The sequence below is a fragment of the Macaca thibetana genome, chromosome 6 (genome assembly GCF_024542745.1).
Source record: "Macaca thibetana thibetana isolate TM-01 chromosome 6, ASM2454274v1, whole genome shotgun sequence".
In the NCBI taxonomy this organism is placed as follows: Eukaryota; Metazoa; Chordata; class Mammalia; order Primates; family Cercopithecidae; genus Macaca; species Macaca thibetana.
The window spans coordinates 30,487,544-30,507,458 of NC_065583.1; the positions used below are offsets into that span (position 1 = coordinate 30,487,544).

At 49.2% G+C, this 19,915-nt stretch overlaps 1 protein-coding gene across 1 annotated transcript in view; it reads left to right on the forward strand.

The window, feature by feature from the left end:
• ANXA6 (annexin A6) overlaps positions 1-19,915 on the forward strand; it is a 58,768-nt gene that overhangs the window by 19,659 nt on the left and 19,194 nt on the right. The window contains exons 5-18 of the mRNA XM_050793651.1: positions 276-389; positions 1,811-1,901; positions 2,818-2,897; positions 4,662-4,718; positions 5,946-6,039; positions 6,566-6,661; positions 7,845-7,903; positions 9,608-9,730; positions 10,908-10,966; positions 12,648-12,726; positions 14,747-14,828; positions 16,098-16,192; positions 16,849-16,962; positions 19,707-19,797. Of these exons, the coding sequence (XP_050649608.1) occupies positions 276-389; positions 1,811-1,901; positions 2,818-2,897; positions 4,662-4,718; positions 5,946-6,039; positions 6,566-6,661; positions 7,845-7,903; positions 9,608-9,730; positions 10,908-10,966; positions 12,648-12,726; positions 14,747-14,828; positions 16,098-16,192; positions 16,849-16,962; positions 19,707-19,797 (1,234 nt within the window). The remainder of the gene's footprint in view (positions 1-275; positions 390-1,810; positions 1,902-2,817; positions 2,898-4,661; positions 4,719-5,945; positions 6,040-6,565; positions 6,662-7,844; positions 7,904-9,607; positions 9,731-10,907; positions 10,967-12,647; positions 12,727-14,746; positions 14,829-16,097; positions 16,193-16,848; positions 16,963-19,706; positions 19,798-19,915) is intronic.

Below are 19,915 nucleotides of genomic sequence, written 5' to 3' on the forward strand. Positions count from 1 at the left end.
TAAATGAGGAAGCAGACAGCGGTGGGGAAGTGGCACAGGGCTGTGGACTTGGCCCTGCACTGCCGTTTGCTAGCAGCATGACTTGGAGTAAGACCCCTGTTGTCTCTGAGCCTGTCTCTTAGGGTTGGTAACAATACATACCTCCGAGGGTGACGATTTAATGAGATTACTTAGCCCAGCACCTGCCAGAGTAGGTGCTCATTAAGTGTAACTCTTACCATTGTAACTACTCTTCCTGTTTCCTCTTCTCTCTCCTCTTCCTCCCCACCCGCCAGGACCTCATTGCTGATTTAAAGTATGAATTGACGGGCAAGTTTGAACGGCTGATTGTGGGCCTGATGAGACCACCTGCCTATTGTGATGCCAAAGAAATTAAAGATGCCATCTCGGTAAGAAGTGGGGGGTGTATGTGTGTGCTGGGGTGGGGATGTGGTTAATGGGAAGATTGTGGGCTCTTCCAAAAGCAACTGGTGAGCCCCATAGCCGCCCAGCAGATGTGAGATGTGTCCTGCTTCACAGACACATCTCAGTTTATTCCAGAGGAGCATCCCGGTCTTCACACAGACAGATGCAGACCGATGTCAGCGTGATGCACACCCCATGAAAGGGGCCCTTGGCGCAGACCCCCTTACCAGGAGCTTGTAGTCCAAGGATGCAGGTTATAGGGACATGAAGACAAATTGTGTCTAACACTCCTGAGGCCAAGGGCACACTAAAGGTAATCAACACCACCCTGGGCCAAGGGTTGTTTAAGAGGGCATCTTAAAGGATAATAGGATCAAGTTAAGCCCCAAATCCCAGAGAGGATTTGGTGGATAGGAGTGTCAAGGTCATTGCAGGGGGTAAAAATGGCGGGAGAAGTTGTGGTCCTGTGTTTAGGGTACGAGGAGTAGCTCAGCCTGGTTGAAGTAGAGGTAGAGAATTGCCCCCTAGAAAGAAGAGAGACAAAGCCCTTCAGGTGTATCTAGCACTTTACAGTCTATAAAGTGCTATGATCTTTGTCTTCTATGAGCTATTAAGCATGAGTTCATTTTATAAACTGATGAACTTAGCAATGTGAGATTATTATCTTCTCCTCCTCCCTGTGAGTTTGGCAGAGCAACTAGTATCATCTACATTTTACAGATGAGAAAACTGAGGCCCAAAAAGATAGTTTCTGAAGAGAATTCACAAAGCTGGAAGAGGCAGAACTAGAACCTATGTGTTTTAGTCCATTCTCATAGTCCATTCTTACTCATAAGTCCATTCTTGTTGCTATAAAGAAACACCTGAGATTGGGTAATTTATAAAGAAAAGAGGTTGAATTGGCTCATGGTTCTGCAGGCTGAACAGGAAGCATTGTGGCTTCTGCTTCTGGGGAAGCCTCAAGAAGCTTCCAATCTTGGTAGAAGGCAAAGAGGGAGCAGGCATCTCACACGGTGGGAGCAGGAGCAAGTGGGGAGGTGGGGAAGTGCTACATACTTTTAAACAACCAGATCTCACAAGAACTTATGATCGTGAGAACAGCACCAAGGGGATGGTGCTAACTCTTCATGAGAAAGCGCCCCCATGGTCCAATCACCTCCCACCAGGCCCCACTTCCAACATTCAGGTCTACATTTCGACATGAGATTTGGTGAGGATACTCATCCAAATCATATAACCGTGTCTTAGGAGTCTCAGGGCAGCAGTTCCCAATCGGTGCCTAAGAGCTTGAGAGGAGCCTCCTGAGTGCTGGGGTGTCATAGCCCTGGCTATGACCTGATCTCAGCCTGTGTCCAGTGGCCTCCCATCCCTGCCCTTAACTCATGCGCTCCTTTTCTTCTCCCAGGGCATTGGCACTGATGAAAAGTGCCTCATTGAGATCTTGGCTTCCCGGACCAATGAGCAGATGCACCAGCTGGTGGCAGCATACAAAGATGGTGAGATGGGCAGGAGGGGCCACTTAGGATCTTCAGATATGAAATGAAGATGATTGCAAGGGTGGAGACACTAAGATTCTAGCCATCTACCTTCTCTCCTCCTTTCTTCTGATCCATTTGTCCACCCATTCATCTATCCAATAAGTACTTGCTTTGTGCTGGGTGATGTGCTAGATTCTCAGGATATGGTGGTGGATAAAACCAAAGGGGTCCCTCTCTCTTAGACCAATGAGATAATGAGATAATGGAGGAGACAGACAATAAACAGGTAAACAGATAAACAGATAAACACAATGATGATGTATTTTAGCTAAGTGTTACGAAGGAAACAAGGTAACAAGAATCAAACTTTTACCAGTGAGGTCTTGGGAGGAAATGAGGAACCAATTATATACAGAATAGAGAGAAGATCTTTCCAACAAAGGGCATGGCAAGTGCCAAGGCCCTGAAATAGAAATGAGCCTGGTAGCTGGTACGAGGCTAGACGGGTAGAAGACAGGGCAGGATCACACAGGGCCTGCAGGCCAGGAGACAGATGGTGTTTTATTCTGAGTCTAATGAGAAGTTGAGGAGTATCATGATCAGTTATGGGTTTTAAGACAGCCACCCTTGTTGCCATGAATTGTAAAGGCATTGAGAATAGGGGAGGAGAGAACCATCAGAAAACTATAGCCACTGTCCAGGTGGGCCATCATGGTACAGGTGGGGTAGAGAGAGTGGACAGATTCCATTTCATCACACCATGGTCAGTACGAAGAGCTGTGAAAATACACCCTGGGTCTTGCCATGATGGTCGCGTAGACTGGGTTTGGGAATTTTTTAAAAATATCTGATCATTTTGGGGGCATCAGGGGCCTTTATCCTGGATCCCTGAGGTCTCTGGGGATGAGACTAGAGCTTGCGTTCTTTTCTGCAGCCTACGAGCGGGACCTGGAGGCTGACATCATCGGCGACACCTCTGGCCACTTCCAGAAGATGCTTGTGGTCCTGCTCCAGGTTGGTTCACAGCCTGTTTTTTTCCTCTGGAGTTTGGGATGGCTTCTGTCTGGCTCACCTGGGTGTAGATCTGAATGTCCAGGGGTCTGGTCAGCTTCCCCTGGTTTGTGCAGGCAGGTGTATTTGGCTAACGCGCTTTCCCTCTGGCACACAGTCCTCTCCTGCCCAGGAGCGTCTTCTGCTGTGACTTTCTTCCTCTCTCCACACTCACTCCTCCCGCTCCTCTCTGGGCCTCCTTCTTGCCGTGGCTTCTGCAGCTGTACATGTCGCATTTCTGGACCCCAGCATTCCTGGGGCTGCTGTGTGGAGTCTCCCACGTCTGAGCTTTATTGTCTCCTCACAGCCCGCCCAAAGTATATCACAAAGAGACTATTAGGAGGCTACAAATTGGTGTCTGTGGCTGAATTCAACCTGCCAAGTTGGATTTTTTTTCCCCATGCAATGTGTTTTAAGAAGCAAAGCAAAACAAGTTTGAGTTAGTTGCTAACATTTGGAAATTGTGAGATTTTGCTTAAAAACCAAATTTCTGTATCATTTTGATATATTGAAAGTTGGGGTAGCAGCAGACCTGCATTCTGCATGACTGCAGTGGGCTGGAGATCATATGCCTCCTGCCCGCTTCACCACAAATGTTGTCTACCTGGCCCTCTAGGTATCTCTGTGACCACAGGCACGGTGGGAACAGGCATTGAGATGTCTCAAGCTCAGCTCCAAGGACCAGATGGTTATGAAACTTTGTGTATAAATTAAGCCACCACTATGTTTCCTCTCTCCCCCATTTCCCATTTTATACCAGCTCCTCCCACCTCTGTTCCTCTCATTGCCGTAACAATACCATATTAACCAGCTGGCGGGTGATCAGGAGAAACCTCAGGAGTGAGATAGTGTGACCTGTGCCCCATTTTCAAAGTTGCTTCTTCTGGAGAGGAGCGTTGTATCCCTGTATCTTGGAGTCAAGCATTTTGTGTCCTCAAGGTCTGACAGTAAGCAGCAGCGTGGCACACGTTGTAAGCTTGCCAGCCCTGTCTTCTGCTCAGTCCCAAAGAGAACCCAGGGGATTTGAGATCCTAGAATGCACAATCCAGGGCGAAGAAGGGGTGGCTGTAGACCTCTCCAGGCCACCTGCAGACCTCTGCCCATGTAAGAAGGAGTTGAGTACTGCTCTCCCCTGTTTCCTTTCTGCATCCTCCTCTATTTGTAAGCCTCCTTATCAGGTGGGGCAAAGGGCTTGGGCAGAACGACAGAAGCACCGTTAGGATTTGGTGACTTTGTAGCTTGTGAGCTCAGATCTTGGGCCCAAATCCTTATTGGTGAATTCTTTAAGTTAGGCATAAGAGCTCCTAATAGAATGCAAATGTTCAGATCCTTTGCCCCTGTGGAATCATTGCTGGAGGAGTGTCATGGGCCATGCCAGGATCTGTGGCAGGGACCCTCGAGAACCTGGGGCCCTGTCCTCAGAGATGTCCTCAGGACAAGGCTCTGCCTACCTCTGGGCTGGGGACACCTGGAAGAACCTCGGTTGTTCTTGGGACCCTCCTGTGTGGACCCAGCCCTGACGATGAAGGGAAAGGCCAGAGGGAGGGACCCTTTCATTGCCTCACAAAATAGATACTGTGGTCTTCATGCAATAGCAGTCACTGCTTCTGGACACACCTGGGCCACCAGGTTTCCCTGCTTTCCCTGTCTCCACCACTGGCATTCAGGCCTCCCTCCTGGCTTGGCTTTGCAGTGTTTGAAACACATATTCTTTGTCTCTCTGCCCAGGGAACCAGGGAGAAGGATGATGTAGTGAGCGAGGATCTGGTACAACAGGATGTCCAGGTAAACAAGCACCGTTGAAAGTCCCTGAGGCAGAGCAGAAGAGCCTCGGGAGGGGAGAGGTTGGGGCCCTGGGAAGGGCTGGAGGTGAAGTCCTTTGCATCAAATACCAGAAATAACCCAGCCACAGCTATCATGTATACTGGTGCTTTGTTGAAGAAAAGATATGTTATCTTTCAAAGGTATATTCCGTATGTAATATTGGTGAGATGTACTTTGGAGCTTTCTTTATTCATTCAGTTATTTAATATTATTGAAGTTAAATACGTAGTATGTGCTAGGCACTCTGCCAAGCGTTGGGAAATCACTAACGAACAAAATCAAGTGGTACCGGGAGAGACAGGTATGCATTAATCACACTAACACCTTCTCTATCAATATATTGTACATTGCAGGCATTTTGAGTACCCAGTACATGCCAGCAGCACTACAGGGGCAGATACAGAGAATGCTATGACAGAGTCCCTGTTGTTAAGGAGCTCATACAATAGTGTGGAGATAGACATGTGAAGAAGTCATTATCATATACGGTAGATCAAAGTGATAAAGAAGCAGAAAGCTATGGGAGCCTAGGAGAGGGAGGAAAGGAGGGAAACAGAACTCTGCCTGGGAGCATCGGGAAGTACTTTGAGAAAAAATGGAATACTTAATCTGGGCCTTGAAGGTTGAGTAGGAGTTTCTCCAGAAAGAAAGGAAGAAAGGCATATAGGTATAGTCATATACCACGTAATGACGTTTTGGTTAATGATGGACCACATATATGATGCTAGTCCCAATAGATTATGGACCACATATATGATGCTAGTCCTATAAGATTATAATCCCATGTTTTTACTGTGCCTTTTCTATGATTATGTGTGTCTAGGTACACAAATTCTTGCCATTGTGTTGCAGTTGCCTATGGTATTCGGTAAGGTAACATGCCAAACAAGTGTGCTGACTAGGAGCGATAGGCTATACCATGAATTCTGGGTGTGTAGTAGACTATGCCATCTAGGTGTGTGTACGTGCTCTACGATCCTCACACAATGGCAAAGTCGCCTAACAATGGCAGTTCTCAGAGTGTATCCCTATCATTAAAAGATGCATGACTGTTTTATACGCAGAGGTCCTCAGGCTACCAATTACTGGTGTGTTCAGGGATCAGGCAGCAGTTCTGAGTGGCCTGGTCAGCGTGTCCTGTCTCCTGAGGTTTCCTCTTTCAGTCAAGTGCCACCTCTTCCCCTTTAGGACCTATACGAGGCAGGGGAACTGAAATGGGGAACAGATGAAGCCCAGTTCATTTACATCTTGGGAAATCGCAGCAAGCAGCATCTTCGGTTGGGTAAGCTCCAGAGAAGACCTAAAGCTGCTCCCTTGGGTTTATGCCAAGAATTCCTTTCTTTATCTCGTTTCTTTACCACTGATGGAACATGACAGCTACTTCAGTCCCAATTCAAACTCTAGTCCTGAGTTTATTAGGTTGTTGCGAAAGTAATTGTGGTTTTTACCATTACTTTAAAAAAAAAAATGGCAAAAACCGCAATTACTTTTGCACCAACCTAATATTAGACAGTGGTTTGTACAGTCCCTCAGCAAAGTCATTAACAGGATGCTTGGCCTTCCATCTCCAGTGCCAGTCCTGCCTCCGTGTTAGGGGATGAGGTGCAGTCCCTCACCAGCTGTGAAGCTCATCTGCACGACGCTGGTGATGTGCGTGATCTCCCAGGTGCCTCCATCAGAGCACCAGCCCTAGCTTCATGGTGGACAGTCAGGTCCTGGCCGCTGCGCCCCCCTGCTCTTGAAGTCCTCATTTCTTCTCAGGGTTACAGAGGCATTCTCAAACCTCCCTGTCTCTCTGTCTGACGCAGTGTTCGATGAGTATCTGAAGACCACAGGGAAGCCGATCGAAGCCAGCATCCGAGGGGAGCTGTCTGGGGACTTTGAGAAGCTGATGCTGGCCGTAGGTATGTCCTGACATTGGATTCCTGCGGGTTTTAGGGGATTCTGGAACACTGGCCTAGGAACAAGGAGCTGAGAATGGAAAGGGGAATTACATGGTATAGAATTGGGAAGGAGAAAACCAGGTGGGCCGTGAATTCTAAAAGTTTCTCTAGGGCAGCGTGGCTGAGGCTGGGCAAGGGAAAGGGGTTTGAGCCTCAGGTACTGACTTCCTCCAGCTCCCTTCTCCACCATGGCAGGTGACAAAGAGCTCTGAACTTGGGCTGAGGATAATGATGATCATAATAGTTGACTTGTGGAGCGTCTGCTGCGTGCCAGGCACTGTGCTGAGTGTGTAATCTTTAAAAAAGACCCAGGAGTGGCCACTGCCATGATCTCTATTTCACAGATGAGGAAACTGAGTCTCACCAAGGCTCATCATTTGCTGAGGGGTAGTTTTGTAATGAGTTGAGGGTACTGAGAATGTGAGGATGTGAGGAGCTGGCTAGTCAGTGGTGGAGCCAAGATTCAAACCAGGGCTTCTCCCAAATTGGCTTGGAGCAAGTCACTTCTGCTTACTGGGCTCAGTTTCCTCGTCTGTTAAGTGGGGTGGGGGGTGGGCAGGAAGGATGGACTGCCTTAATTGCCTCCCCAGAAGCCCTTGCAATTCCAGCATTCCAGCAGTTAGCATGTCTGAGTCAGGAATATGTTGTGTGTTTGTATTTCTTGGGGGAAACCTGCAGCTCCTTTATTGTCCCTCCCAGAGCCATCCCCTGCCCTCCATGTTTGAAGTAGTCAGCCAGTGGGACTCACAGTGATTCAGTGGGATTCACAATGACTCAGCTGCCAGTACCTTTCTGGTGTAGCAGGTCTAAACAAATGCCTTTTCCTCCTTCACCCCAGACCCTTCCCCCACCCCAGCTCAATTCCCTGTGAAAACCAAAAGGACTAGAAAGATAAAGGGGGTCTGTCTTTGTGATGGACTTCAACAGGATTATTTCAACAAGATTATTTCCTGTTTATTCCCTGGGTTTGCGGTGAAAGTGGAGTGGTCTGGGGTGCTCTGGGACTGTGAGCTATCAGGAACCACGGTTCTTCCTGTATTGAGCTAGGTGGTCCTCAAGGAACAGAAACAAAGAGGGAGTCAGGCCATCCCATCCCCCCTCAGAGGAAGCCGGAATAACTCTACCTCTTCCTCCCTCTTCACAGTGAAATGTATCCGGAGCACCCCGGAATATTTTGCTGAAAGGCTCTTCAAGGCTATGAAGGTGCGTGGCAGGGCTCATGTGAATGAGGTTTGGGGAGAGGACTATTGGCCTCTTTGACAAGTCCTTGGGATCCAGTGGCCAAAGAGAGCCCTTCAGGGATGGCCACAGGGCTGACCCTGGTGAAGGTGCTGCATCCCAGGCGAGCTCTAGGGCCAGGAATGCTGCTGGTCACATGTCCTTCCATCTGCATACCTGGCTGATGTCATGAGTCAACAGATGGACTTAGGGTGGCAGCCTGCACCTGATCCCTCCAGCCAAATGGGTTGGCGGTTCCGACTTTGAAAAAGTATTAACCAGAATGTTCATATACAGCGTATGTAGGCAAGACCACTTTGGCCTTGCCTGCTAAGACTCATCATGTTCACCCCATGACAGTTCCACTCTGGGTGTGTTTCTGAGAAAGCTTCCCAGGCTTTTACACATATGACACACAGAGAAACTGGTATTTTTGTGATGCACTGGAGGAAATGAATATAGTCATTTGCTGCCAGAGGCCAGAGGCCCGAGACCCAGAAGCTTGGGCTTTCCTGGCCCTGGTTGGCCATTCCAAAAGTGCAAAGTAGACTGTCAGCCATTCTCTGCCCACCAGTGTGCCATAATGAGGTGAGGCAGCTCAGCCCTAGAGAGATGTTTGCCTATATGCATGAATTCATAAGAATGCCCATCACAGGCTGCGTGCATGCAGTGGCTCACACCTGTAATCTCAGCACTCTGGGAGACCAAAGTCGGAGGATCCCTTGAGGCCCAAAGTTCAAGAGCAGCCTGGGCAACATAGTAAGACCTTTGTCTCTACAAAAATGAAAACTAGAACTAGCCAGGGGCTGTGGCACATACCTGTAGTCCTAACTACTCGAGAGGCTGAGGCAGAAGGATTTCTGGAGCACAGGGCCCCTAGGTTTGAGGCTTCAGTGGACGCAGTGTGCTATGTGATCGCACCACTGTACTCCAGCCTGGAAAACAGAGTGAGGCCCTGTCTCTTCAAAAAAAAAAAAAAAAAAAAAGAATACTTATAACAGTATTGCCTATATTAGGAAAAAGCTAGAAACAACCCGGTGAGTGACCATCAAGAATAGCATGGCAAAAAAAATAAATGCACAGCGGTATATTTGCAAAGTTCCAAAATGTGTAAATCTAAGTGTATTGCTTAGAGTTACAAAGCTATGGTAAAATTATAAGGAAAATCAAGTGTGAAAATTATGCATGAAGAGAGAAGAAGAGGTTTATAACAGTGAGAGGGCTGGGCACGGTGGCTCACGTGTGTAATCGTAGCATTTTGGGAGGCTAAGGCAGCCCTTGAGGCCAGGAGTTCAAGACCAGCCTGGCCAACATGGCAAGACCCCATCTTTACTAAAAGTACAAAAATTACCTGGGCATAGTGGCAGGTACCTGTACTCCCAGCTGCTCGGGAAGCTGAGGCAGGAGAATTGCTTGAGCCTGGAAGGCAGAGGCTGTAGTGAGCTGAGATCATACCACTGCACTCCAGCCTGGGCAACAGAGTGAGACCCTATCTCAGAAAAAAAAAAAAAAACAACAACAACAGTAAGAGGAGCATAGATAGAGCTTCAATGGGAGTGGCAATGTCTGCTTCTTTTGCTCTAATTTTTAACTTTTTATTATGAAAGTAAGATTTTCAACTAAGCTGGGAGCTATCAGCACTCTAGCCTCCTCTCAAGTCCATGTTCCCCAAACCCACTTGTCTTGCAGGGCCTGGGGACTCGGGACAACACCCTCATCCGCATCATGGTCTCCCGTAGTGAGCTGGACATGCTCGACATTCGGGAGATCTTCCGGACCAAGTATGAAAAGTCCCTCTACAGCATGATCAAGGTCAGCAGAGCTCATGGGGGCAGAGAAGGGAGCATAGAGCTTTTCGCCAAGACAGAGGGCTTAGGGACTATTCCCAGGAAAAGGAAATGTCCCAGGAAGTGGGAGTCTCTTGGACATTCCAGGAGCCCCTGTCTTGTGGGTCATTCAGGCAATTTAAGGATATTCAACAGAAAAGCAACTGTTAGGGGTGTTTGTGAGTGCTAAGGCTACAGACGGAGGCAGGGGCTGGGTCATGAAGGACACACAAGCTGAATTAAGGGCGAGGACTCTGCCCCAAGGGCAGTGAGAGTTCACAGTCTCCTGGAGGAAGGCTGGGAAACGCTGAAGAACACAAATGAGGGTTAATGGGGAAGGGTTAATGGGGAACCTTTGGCCTGAGCCGGGTGATTGGTGATGACCCTGGGACATCCGGCCCCTGAGGCTTTATCAGGAGACATATGTAAAGTTAGGGAAGTTTTCCCTTTTTTTTTGGATGACTGAAATAAAGCTTTATGGGGTGACAGAGAAAGAGATCCAAGTTGTGTTCTCCAAAGTATGTTTCCAAAGGGTAATTTTTTTAGGTGTTATGTGCAAAATGTTCTATGGGAAAATAAGTTCGTAATAAACCAGAATAAGCAAAGATAAATAAGCCAGTTTCTTTACCTCAGAGCTTCTCATAGCCTTTCATATTTTGAAGTCCATTATGAAGCCCCAAGAGGGATATGGAATATGCATCTATATGGATATGTGCATCTGTGTAATATACATATTTGTTTAATTTTTTGCATTTCCCAATGTTTTTGCTCATGGAACCCCATTCCCATGCATATTTCACGTGGCAGGGCTGGGCTGGGGACTGTCTGGTGGCACTGCTGTGCTGGGGCACTGGCTTGAAAGGGCAGCTAGCGTCTCCTCTCAACTCCGCATATTGGTAGTGAAGTCATATTGGTAACTTGAAATTGTCCATTGCTAGAAGTATTTACACCACAGAAATTGGCAAATGCTATAAATTAGGGCTTCCCCCAACCTCCCGCTAAGAACCGGTTATTCAATATTAACCAGCACAGGAGGGCCAGGGCTGCTATGAATAAGTGTTCATTCAGCCTTCCCCTCTTTTAGGCTGTGCAGAACCTTCACCTCCTTGCCTGAGAGGAGCCCAGGGCTGGGTGAGAGGTAACCTTTCTTTCTCTCTCTCCAGAATGACACCTCTGGCGAGTACAAGAAGTCTCTACTGAAGCTGTGTGGGGGAGATGATGAGTAAGTGGCTTCTTGGCCCCCGGCTGGAGGGCATGGCCTTGGGGTGGCAGGCAGGGACTCTCCTGGCTCGCATCCTGATGGGTGAATTGGATGAGCTGGGGATTCCCTTGAGCCAGGAGCGTCGCAAAAGTGAAAGGCAGCCTTTGCTGGTACCTTTTGTGCTTGTGGATCTGTGTGTCTGAGCGTGTGGTGGTCTGAACGTGAGCGTGGTCTCCTGTATATGGAGATGTCTGCTCTTGTGAACCTGGAAAGTCAGTCTGGGGTTGTGGACCAGGAACCAGATAATGAGCGTCCAAGCCCTGCTATTTCATAGCCGTTTTTCGGTTTCATCACCTGTTAAATGGGAAAAGGAAACATTCCTGCTCTGCATATTCATTTATGCAGCATATGTGTGTTAAGTGCCTTCTGGGTGCAGACCCTGTGAGGAAGCCCCTGATGAAGGCCATAGCCCAGAAGGGGATACAGACCAGTTTCCAGAAGGGAGCAGTCCTGTGCTGGGGAGAACTGGCGGTGCCATGTAGAAAGCGTATATAAAAGCACACAGAGATGCCCTAGCCCAGACCAAGGGGAGGCTCTTTGGAGATACACGGTGACACCCAAGGAGGAAGGGGAAGAGCCAGGTGAAGAGAGGGTCTGGGGACAGTGTTTGGGTGGAGGACATCACCTATAGAAAAGCCTAGGAGTGAGAACGAGCAGCCTGATTCTTTCATATGTCCCAGGTCACGCATTTATGGAGTACTAGGGAGAGAAATAAGGCAGAGAAGTGGGAGGACCTGGGGGCCTCTTCCCAGAGTATTAAATTGGGGCATTACTTGACCAAATTTGTGTGCTGGAAAGGGAACAGGAGGCACTCTGATTTCCTTTCTCTGGGACTTAAAAAGATCCAATTACGGAAGGGATGCAAGAATTTCCTGTGAACCTTTGGTAAGGACCATAGAGATTGATGCAGTTCAGCAGATATTACTGAGTTGATACATCCAGGCACTTTGCAGGAGGAGATGTAGGGCTTGCATGGCCATAGCTGCTCATTGGCCTGTTTGAGAGGGGAGAGTTGGATAGAAGACACTCAAATTCTAAGGAAGAAAGGGGAGGCTGAAAGATTGGAAAAATCCTATCCTGCTTGGACCCTGCAGCAAGAAAGGCTGCCCTTAAAAGCCAGCATTGGTCGGGCGCAGTGGCACACGCCTGTAATCCCAACACTTTGAGAGGCTGAGGCGGGAGGATCACCTGAGGTCAGGAGTTCAAGACCAGCCTCGCCAACATGGTGAAACCCCGTCTCTACTAAAAATACAAGAATTAGCCAGGCGTGTGGCCTGTAATCCCAGCTACTCAGGAGGCTGAGGCAGGAGAATCGCTTGAACCCGGGGGGCAGAGGTCTCAGTGAGCTGAGATCGCGCCACTGCACTCCAGCCTGGGTGACAAGAGCGAAACTCCATCTCAAAAAAAGAGGCAGCATTGCAGGGGGTGTCGAGAGATGGAAGGTTCTCAGAAATAGAGGGAGGACCCTGGTGAATGGAGGAGGCATAGGCTGGAGAGAAAGAAAGCTTAATGTGTGTGTGGTGCGTGCACGTGTGTGTATGTGTTGGGGTGTGTGTGTGTGTGTGTGTGTGTGTGTGTGTTGTGTGGAGCGTTGCCCGTGATGACATTCCTTCCTGTCCTCTCCCTAAACCCTCCATTCCAGTGCTGCTGGCCAGTTCTTCCCGGAGGCAGCGCAGGTGGCCTATCAGATGTGGGAACTTAGTGCAGTGGCCCGAGTAGAGGTCAGACCTTCCCCTCCTCCTGCTTGACCTCTTGACCACAGCTTTTCTGCTTGCGCCTTCCTGCTGCTCTGGTTGGCACCCAGCTGCCCCCTGGCGGCCAACCTGACACGTTAATTCTCACATCTGAAGCTTCCTTTTCTCCCTTGGAGGGATGAATCGGTGGAGGGGTGCACCTGGTTTCTGCATTAGCTTCTGACACGCTGGAAAGGGTTCTGGCCCACTTACTAACAAGGCTTGCTGGAATGGAGACCTGGCTGGTTCCATGGAGGGGCCTGTCCTGCCCAGGGTCCAAAGAGTTGGCCTCAGAGACACGAAAGCTGAGAACAGATGGGCGTCCCTGGGTGCACTGGAGGATTTCAGGTTGTCCTCCTGAGCATCCTCAGACTGGGGGTCCACAAAGGACAGGAATGGGAGGTTTCACTAAAGTACTTTAGGCAAACCATTCCAGAGACTGCAACGCTTGGCCCACACAAAAATGTACAGGACCTTGGAGCTCTCTGTTACTTACTCACTATGCGACCTTTGGAAGATGCCCCCTCCCTCTGGGCCTCTATGTCTCCATCTTTAAAGTGAGGGGTTAACATGGCAATCTCGGTGATCTCTTAGGGCTCTTGGGCTCTGATGTTCTAGGACAGCGTTCCCCAAATAAGTCAAGAGATCTTTGCAGATGATCATAGGTGATGTGAGAAGTGAATTTAGTTTGGCAGGGTTGAATAACGCAGAACTCCACATAGTGAATGAGAAAGGCACTCCTTTTCAATTTCATCAGCGTTTCTGATTATGTCAAAGAGGAAGTCTTGGTTTGGTGCCACCATCTCTGCAACACTTGCTGATTTTCCCATTTCACAAAGAGAAAGCTGAGAGAGCTCGCTTTAAGTTTCGGAGCTTCTAGCAAGCAGAGGCATCATGTTCAATTTCATGGTATTTCACCTCTTTTGTTTTTATTACATTGATTTTTGTGGTAAATTTCAGTTTATGATACATGGTATCAACTTCCTAATTCATGGTAGTAATATGAAAGTAATTTCATCCTTTTTTTTTTTTTTTTTTTTGAGATACAGTCTCACTCTGTTACCCAGGCTGGAGTACAGGGGCACGATCATGGCTCACTGCAGCCTCCCCAGGCTCAGGTGATCGTTCCACCTTAGCCTCCCAAGTAGCTGGGACCTCAGGTGGACACCACCACACCTGGCTAATTTTTGTAGAGACAGGGTTTCACCATGTTGCCCAGGCTGGTCTTGAAGTCATGGGCTCAAGCAATTCTCCTGCCTTGGCCTCCCAAAGTGCTGAGATTACAGGCATGGGCCATTGTGCCAAGCCTCATTAATTCACTTAACAATTATTTTTTAAGTGTGCCTATTATATGTCAGACACTGTTGTAGGCACCTGGGATATATAACAGGATAAAACGGATACAATTCCTTGCCCTTTGGGAGTAATTTTAAATGCACTTCAAAAATGGATGTATTTAAGTGAGAAAAGAAGTTGAATTACATAAAACCATTAAGAGATGGCATAGTGTGTGTGCTGATTTGGAAAAGTGAAAGTCCTTCAGGAGTGACTGAAATTTGGGAAACTCTGTTCTGGTATTTCAGAACATTTCTGCTGCCTTTTCAGGGGGAATGACTCTTTAAGGGGCAGAGGGGGTCTCGGGGGCAGGGTAGGATTCAGAAGAACTGGGGAGGCTCCGGTGGAATAAGTAGCCAAGGGCCACTAGAACCAAGGCAGATCCTGTGGCAGGCAGGAGCCTAGCCAATTTCCCTTGACCAGGACTTGCCCTGCTCCCAGCCCTGAGTCCCTCTCCCCCTCTCTCTATCTTTCTGTCTCTTTCTCTCTCTCTCTCTGTCTCTCAGCTCTTGTGCAGGGTCTGTCTGCTGTGGCTTCACCTCCGCCTCTTTCCCCACCCACGCCGCTTGGTTTGGGCTCGTGAGGAGAGCTTCCCACCCTTGCATGCTGCCTCTCAGCCTGGCCCCCAGGGGGGCCTTCAGACACCTGCTGAGTCTCTTTCTGCTTCTCACAGCTGAAGGGAACTGTGCGCCCAGCCAATGACTTCAACCCTGATGCAGATGCCAAAGCGCTGCGGAAAGCCATGAAGGGACTCGGTACGGGGGATGGGAAGGGAGCAGGGTTGGTCTTGGGTCAGCAGGTTTGGTGGGTTCGGCCATGGGCTGGCAGAGGACAGAGTGAGGTTTCAAATTAGAGTCTGCAGGATGAGGAAGACTTGATCTCAAGTTTCCACCCTCCTGGCTTCTGGAGTATAAGGAGGAGGGGCAGGAGAGGGTTCATAAGGAACTTGACAGAAGCCCTTCCCAGGGACCAAGGTGTCCCCAACCTCCTGGGAGCAGTATTCTGGCACTGAAGAAAGTACCAGGTCATAGAATTGATGCGGTGCCCCGGCTCTGCTGCCGACTCACCATGTGACTCTGGGTGAGCCTCTCAGCCACTCTGGGTCTGAATTTCCCCACGTGTAAAATAGGACTGTGGACCCTGGAACCCTAGAGCCCCAGTTCTATGGTGGGAGTGTGCCCTGCTGGGCAGGTCTTTCAGACCTACATTTGGCACCAGTGGGAGGAGTACTGCACCCACAGGTTCAGATCAGCTGGGCCTGTGCTCAGAAAGTCCAGCCTGGGACTGGCCATGTAGGGTTTGGCTTTCTTTGCCTTTTCTGCCCTGTCTGTCTGACAGCAACTCCCAGGAGGCTTTAGGTTAAGTCCATCACCTCCTGGGCTTCCTTTCCACGTGTCTCATGGGAATGAAGATATCTGCCAAGCTCGCCTGGGACTGTAGGATGATAGAAGTAAAAATGCCGTGAAGGACCCCCATGCTGGGTCTGCGGTTGATGGCATTAATCTGAGAAGCAGGAAGTGGTATCCTAATGCCTTCCAGAGTCAACCTGCTGTGGTTAGAGGGACTCAGGGTCCAGCTCCCAGAGAGTTGAAGAGAAAGGACATAGAGTCGCTAACAGGACTTGGACTGTCAGGGTTGGAAGGATCCGTTGGTAACGACTCCAGCCTCTTCAGGTTACAGATGTGGAAACCAAGTCCCATCAAGGGAAGGGGACTTGCCCAGGGTGGGTAGCCATTGCCAGAGCCAGAACTAGAACTCAGAGGCCCTGACTCCCAACCCAGTACTCTCTACCTCCCAGCTGTCCTTGTTCCTTAGCGTGTCAACAGGAAAGGGAGGGAGGAGCCCAGCAGAAATCAGTGACCTGAGCCATAGGCAAGCAGACTGCAGGGACTCAGAAGCACATGGCCGCCTAGCCAGGCTTCTCTACCCTGACAAAGATTGACGAGGGACCATCAGCGGGCAGTGTATGGGGAAAGCCGAGAGCCACGGGCCTTCTTCTGAGGCATGTGGCTTTGGTGACTCAGGGACTGACGAAGATACAATCATCGATATCATCACACACCGCAGCAATGCCCAGCGGCAGCAGATCCGGCAGACCTTCAAGTCTCACTTTGGCCGGGTAAGGACCTCCTTCTGGGCTCTGGGTGCGACATGCATGCACCTTGCCTGACTGAGCTCAGCCTGTCCCCATCAGTTCTGCACAGTTGGGCACCAGGGTCTTCATGGCAGTGGGACCCTGTGTGGTCACGTGATCTCAGAGTGTCTCCAGCACTGGGTTTGGGCAGACGTATCTTTCCATTCCCCCAGTTCCTTGTGATGGGCAACACGTGTGTGAGACGCTCAGTGGTCTCAGAGGTGCAGCATAGGGCCAAGATCAGGGCTATGAGTTGTTTTCAGTGTGCTTTGGGCGTCTTGCAGTTCCTCTGCACAGAGAGAGCTGGCTTCAAGGCCCCAACTGAGTGTCAGTGATTATTGCACATTGGTGGCATCTGGCTTAGGTGGGTGCGTTTCCCCCTGGATGGAAACAGTGTCCTTCAGCACTGCTCCCTTCCTGTTCCTGTCTCCTGTGTCAAGGAGAGTGGGTCTTCCTCCTGGTTGTTTTTTCCCTACCCTCTTTGGCTTCATCTAAATAATAAGTGCAACATCAGCAAAGACAGACACAAGCCTCCACGATCCCTCATGTGGAACCCCTGTTTTCTCTCTCCATCTCCCCCATCCTGGGTCATGTGTGGGCAAGTGTTGATGTTGGCATGACTGGGGCTCTGCCCTTTGCAGGACTTAATGAGTGACCTGAAGTCTGAGATCTCTGGAGACCTGGCAAGGCTGATTCTGGGGCTCATGATGCCACCGGCCCATTACGATGCCAAGCAGTTGAAGAAGGCCATGGAGGTACAGTTGGCACCGGAGGGTCTAGTGTCTGCGGGTGCCGGTGGGGATACAGGTGGTCCTCAGAAGCCCAGGTGGATTAGCCATAACTTCTTGGTAGAACTCCTCCCACACTCAGTTCAAACTGGCATAAACACAGAAGGAGATGTTGGCTACTATAACTGAAAACTACAGGACTAGATCTGAGTCCAGAGACTCAAATGATGTTCTGTGGACCCTTGGCTCACCCCTGTCTCGGATCTGCTGTCCTCTCTTACGGCTTCACTCTCAGGCAGCCTTTCTCCCCATGGTGGCAGGGTGGCTTATGTCCGTCCTGCCAGCTAGCAGCTCCAGCAGAAAGAGTTCCTTCTTCCTAGGAGTTCCAACAACAGTCTTGGCATTCACTCCAAGTTGATTCAACTTGAGTCACACGCCCACTGGTGTCAGAAGAGTCTCGTGGAGCCGCTGGAGGAAGTGGGGTGGGTCTCAAAGGAAAGCAGCAGCAGTTGGAGTCTGTACTCCAGCCCAGCCCTGCCACTCATTCATTGTGTGACTGGGCCATTCCTTACATTTCCCAATCCTCTGTGCCTTCATCTGGGAAATGGAAATGGTCACCTCTGCCCTTCAAACTAGGACAGGTCAATCAAAGTCACAGGTATGAAGGGCATTGTTAACTCTGAAGACCTGACCCTACATTAAACAAGAAAGCATTATGTCCTGGCCCAGAAGTTGCTAGAACTGCTTTGCTTCCCAAGGTACCAGCTGTACTAGTGGATACTGTTTATAAGGAGCATATGGTAAGTATCCCAGGCTCAGTACATTAGTTCAATTAGTTGCCTCCTCGAGCCACAAGGCAAGGCTCTTATTTTGTCCCCATTTTACAGATGAGGAAACTGAGACTTGGAGGTTAGGTTGCTTGGTCACGGTCATAGAGCTATGAAGTAGCAAAGCTGAGGTTCAGACCAGTCTGTCTGACTCTAGAGCCTGTCTTGACAACCACATAAAACCAGTAGTGCTTTTGGCCCCTTGAGCATTAAGAGGAAGGCAGCAATGGGGAGCTAGAGGACTTTATAAAAACGTTGCCTAGGCTGAGCAGATTAAGGTGATTGTTTTTTAAAATACCTAAGCCAAAAAGCAAATGATCTAAAGACATGGGGTTCAGAAATAGAAGAGATCAATGAGCTAACCCAACTCAATCCTTTCCATTTTCAAAGTTTCCAAGTGGGAAACAGAGGCTCAGAGAGTCAGTGAGTTAGGGGGAGACCAGGGCTAGACCCTAGTCTCAGGACTTTCTTGATTGCCTCACTACACACCTGCTTCTAACAAAGAAATGATTGAAGATCTCAATCAGGATGAGTCTCCTAGGATCTGAGAAGGCAGGACCATTAGTAACCTCTTTGAGGACAGAGAACATGTCTTGCCTCTTGCCCTTTTTTTTTTTTTTTTTTTTTTTGAGATGGAGTCTCGCTCTTTCACCCAGGCTGGAGTGTAATGGTGTGATCTCGGCTCACTGCAACCTCTGCCTCCCAGGTTCAAGTGATTCTCCTGCCCTCAGCCTCCTGAGTAGTTGTGATTACAGGCGCCTGCCACCATGCCCAGCTAATTTTTTTGTCTTTCTAGTAGAGAAGGGGTTTCACCATGTTTGCCAGGATGGTCTTGAACTCCTGACCTCAGGTGATCTACCCGCCTCAGCTTCCCAAAGCGCTGGGATTACAGGCGTTAGCCACCATGCCTGGACTTTTTTTTTTTTTCCTTTTTGGTAGCTGTAGCCCCAGCACCTTGCACAGTGGCTAACACATAATAGGTGCCTTAACAGGTATTTGAATGAGTGAATTAGTCATTGACTCAATCAATCAATCAATCTTGCCTGCCTTCTCTCCCTGATAGTTTTCCCCACTTCCCTGTATGCAGATATTTGCATAACAGGTCCCCAGCCTGCCGTAGTCCAGGGCGTGTAGTGTCTCAATTCACAAATCACTCCTCAAATACAAGAATAAACACGTAAGCCAGCCATGGTGGCTCACGCCTGTATTCTTAAAACTTTGGGCTTGAGTCCAGAAGTTCCAGACCAGCCTGGGCAATATGGTGAAGCCCTGTCTCTGCAAAAAATATAAAAATGAGCCAAGCATGGTGGCATGCTTCTGTGGCCCCAGCTACTTGGGAGGCTGAAGTAGGAGGATCACCTGAGTCTGGGAGGTTGAGGCTGCAGTAATCATGCCACTGCACTCCAGCCTGGGCAACAGAGCAAGACTCTGTCTCAAAAGAAAAAATAATGTAGCATTTTATCTTAAGCACAAAACTTTTTTTCTTCTAACAAAATAATACATGTCCACTGTGAAGACTTGAAGAAATATAGAGTAAAAAAGAAGAAAATAGCAATCGTCTGTGATCCTTCACTCAAGCAGAGAGCACACCACTAGTTAACACCGTGAGCATGTGCGTGTCCTTCTGTTCTCTTCAGATACTAACATGTGGATATTTCCATTCAGATGTTCATGTGTGTATGTGGTGTTATACACACACGGCTATATACCTTTTCTTTTTGGGGGGCTGGAAGGCAAAGCAGTTCCCTTGGGAGGTTCTGGGAATCTTGAGAGGCTGGCACAGTCAGCCTTGGTTGTGCCACGGTCTTGGGCCTGGGGGCCATGTCTGGAGATGAGGAGAAAATCCAGGAAGGCCTGGCCTGAGCTTTAGCCATCCGGGCCCCATGGACCTCTGCACAGGTGGTCAGAACTATGGCTGAGATCATCTTTGTCTTGACATTCCAGGGAGCCGGCACAGATGAAAAGGCTCTTATTGAAATCCTGGCCACTCGGACCAATGCCGAAATTCGGGCCATCAACGAGGCCTATAAGGAGGGTGAGTTTGGGAGGCCTGGCCCAGATGCTGGGAGAAGAGCCAGGCCCCCCAGCTTCCAACCCCAGCTCTGCCCAGGACTCTGGCCTGTCTCCTTTCCTTCAGTCCTTGAGGATTTGAT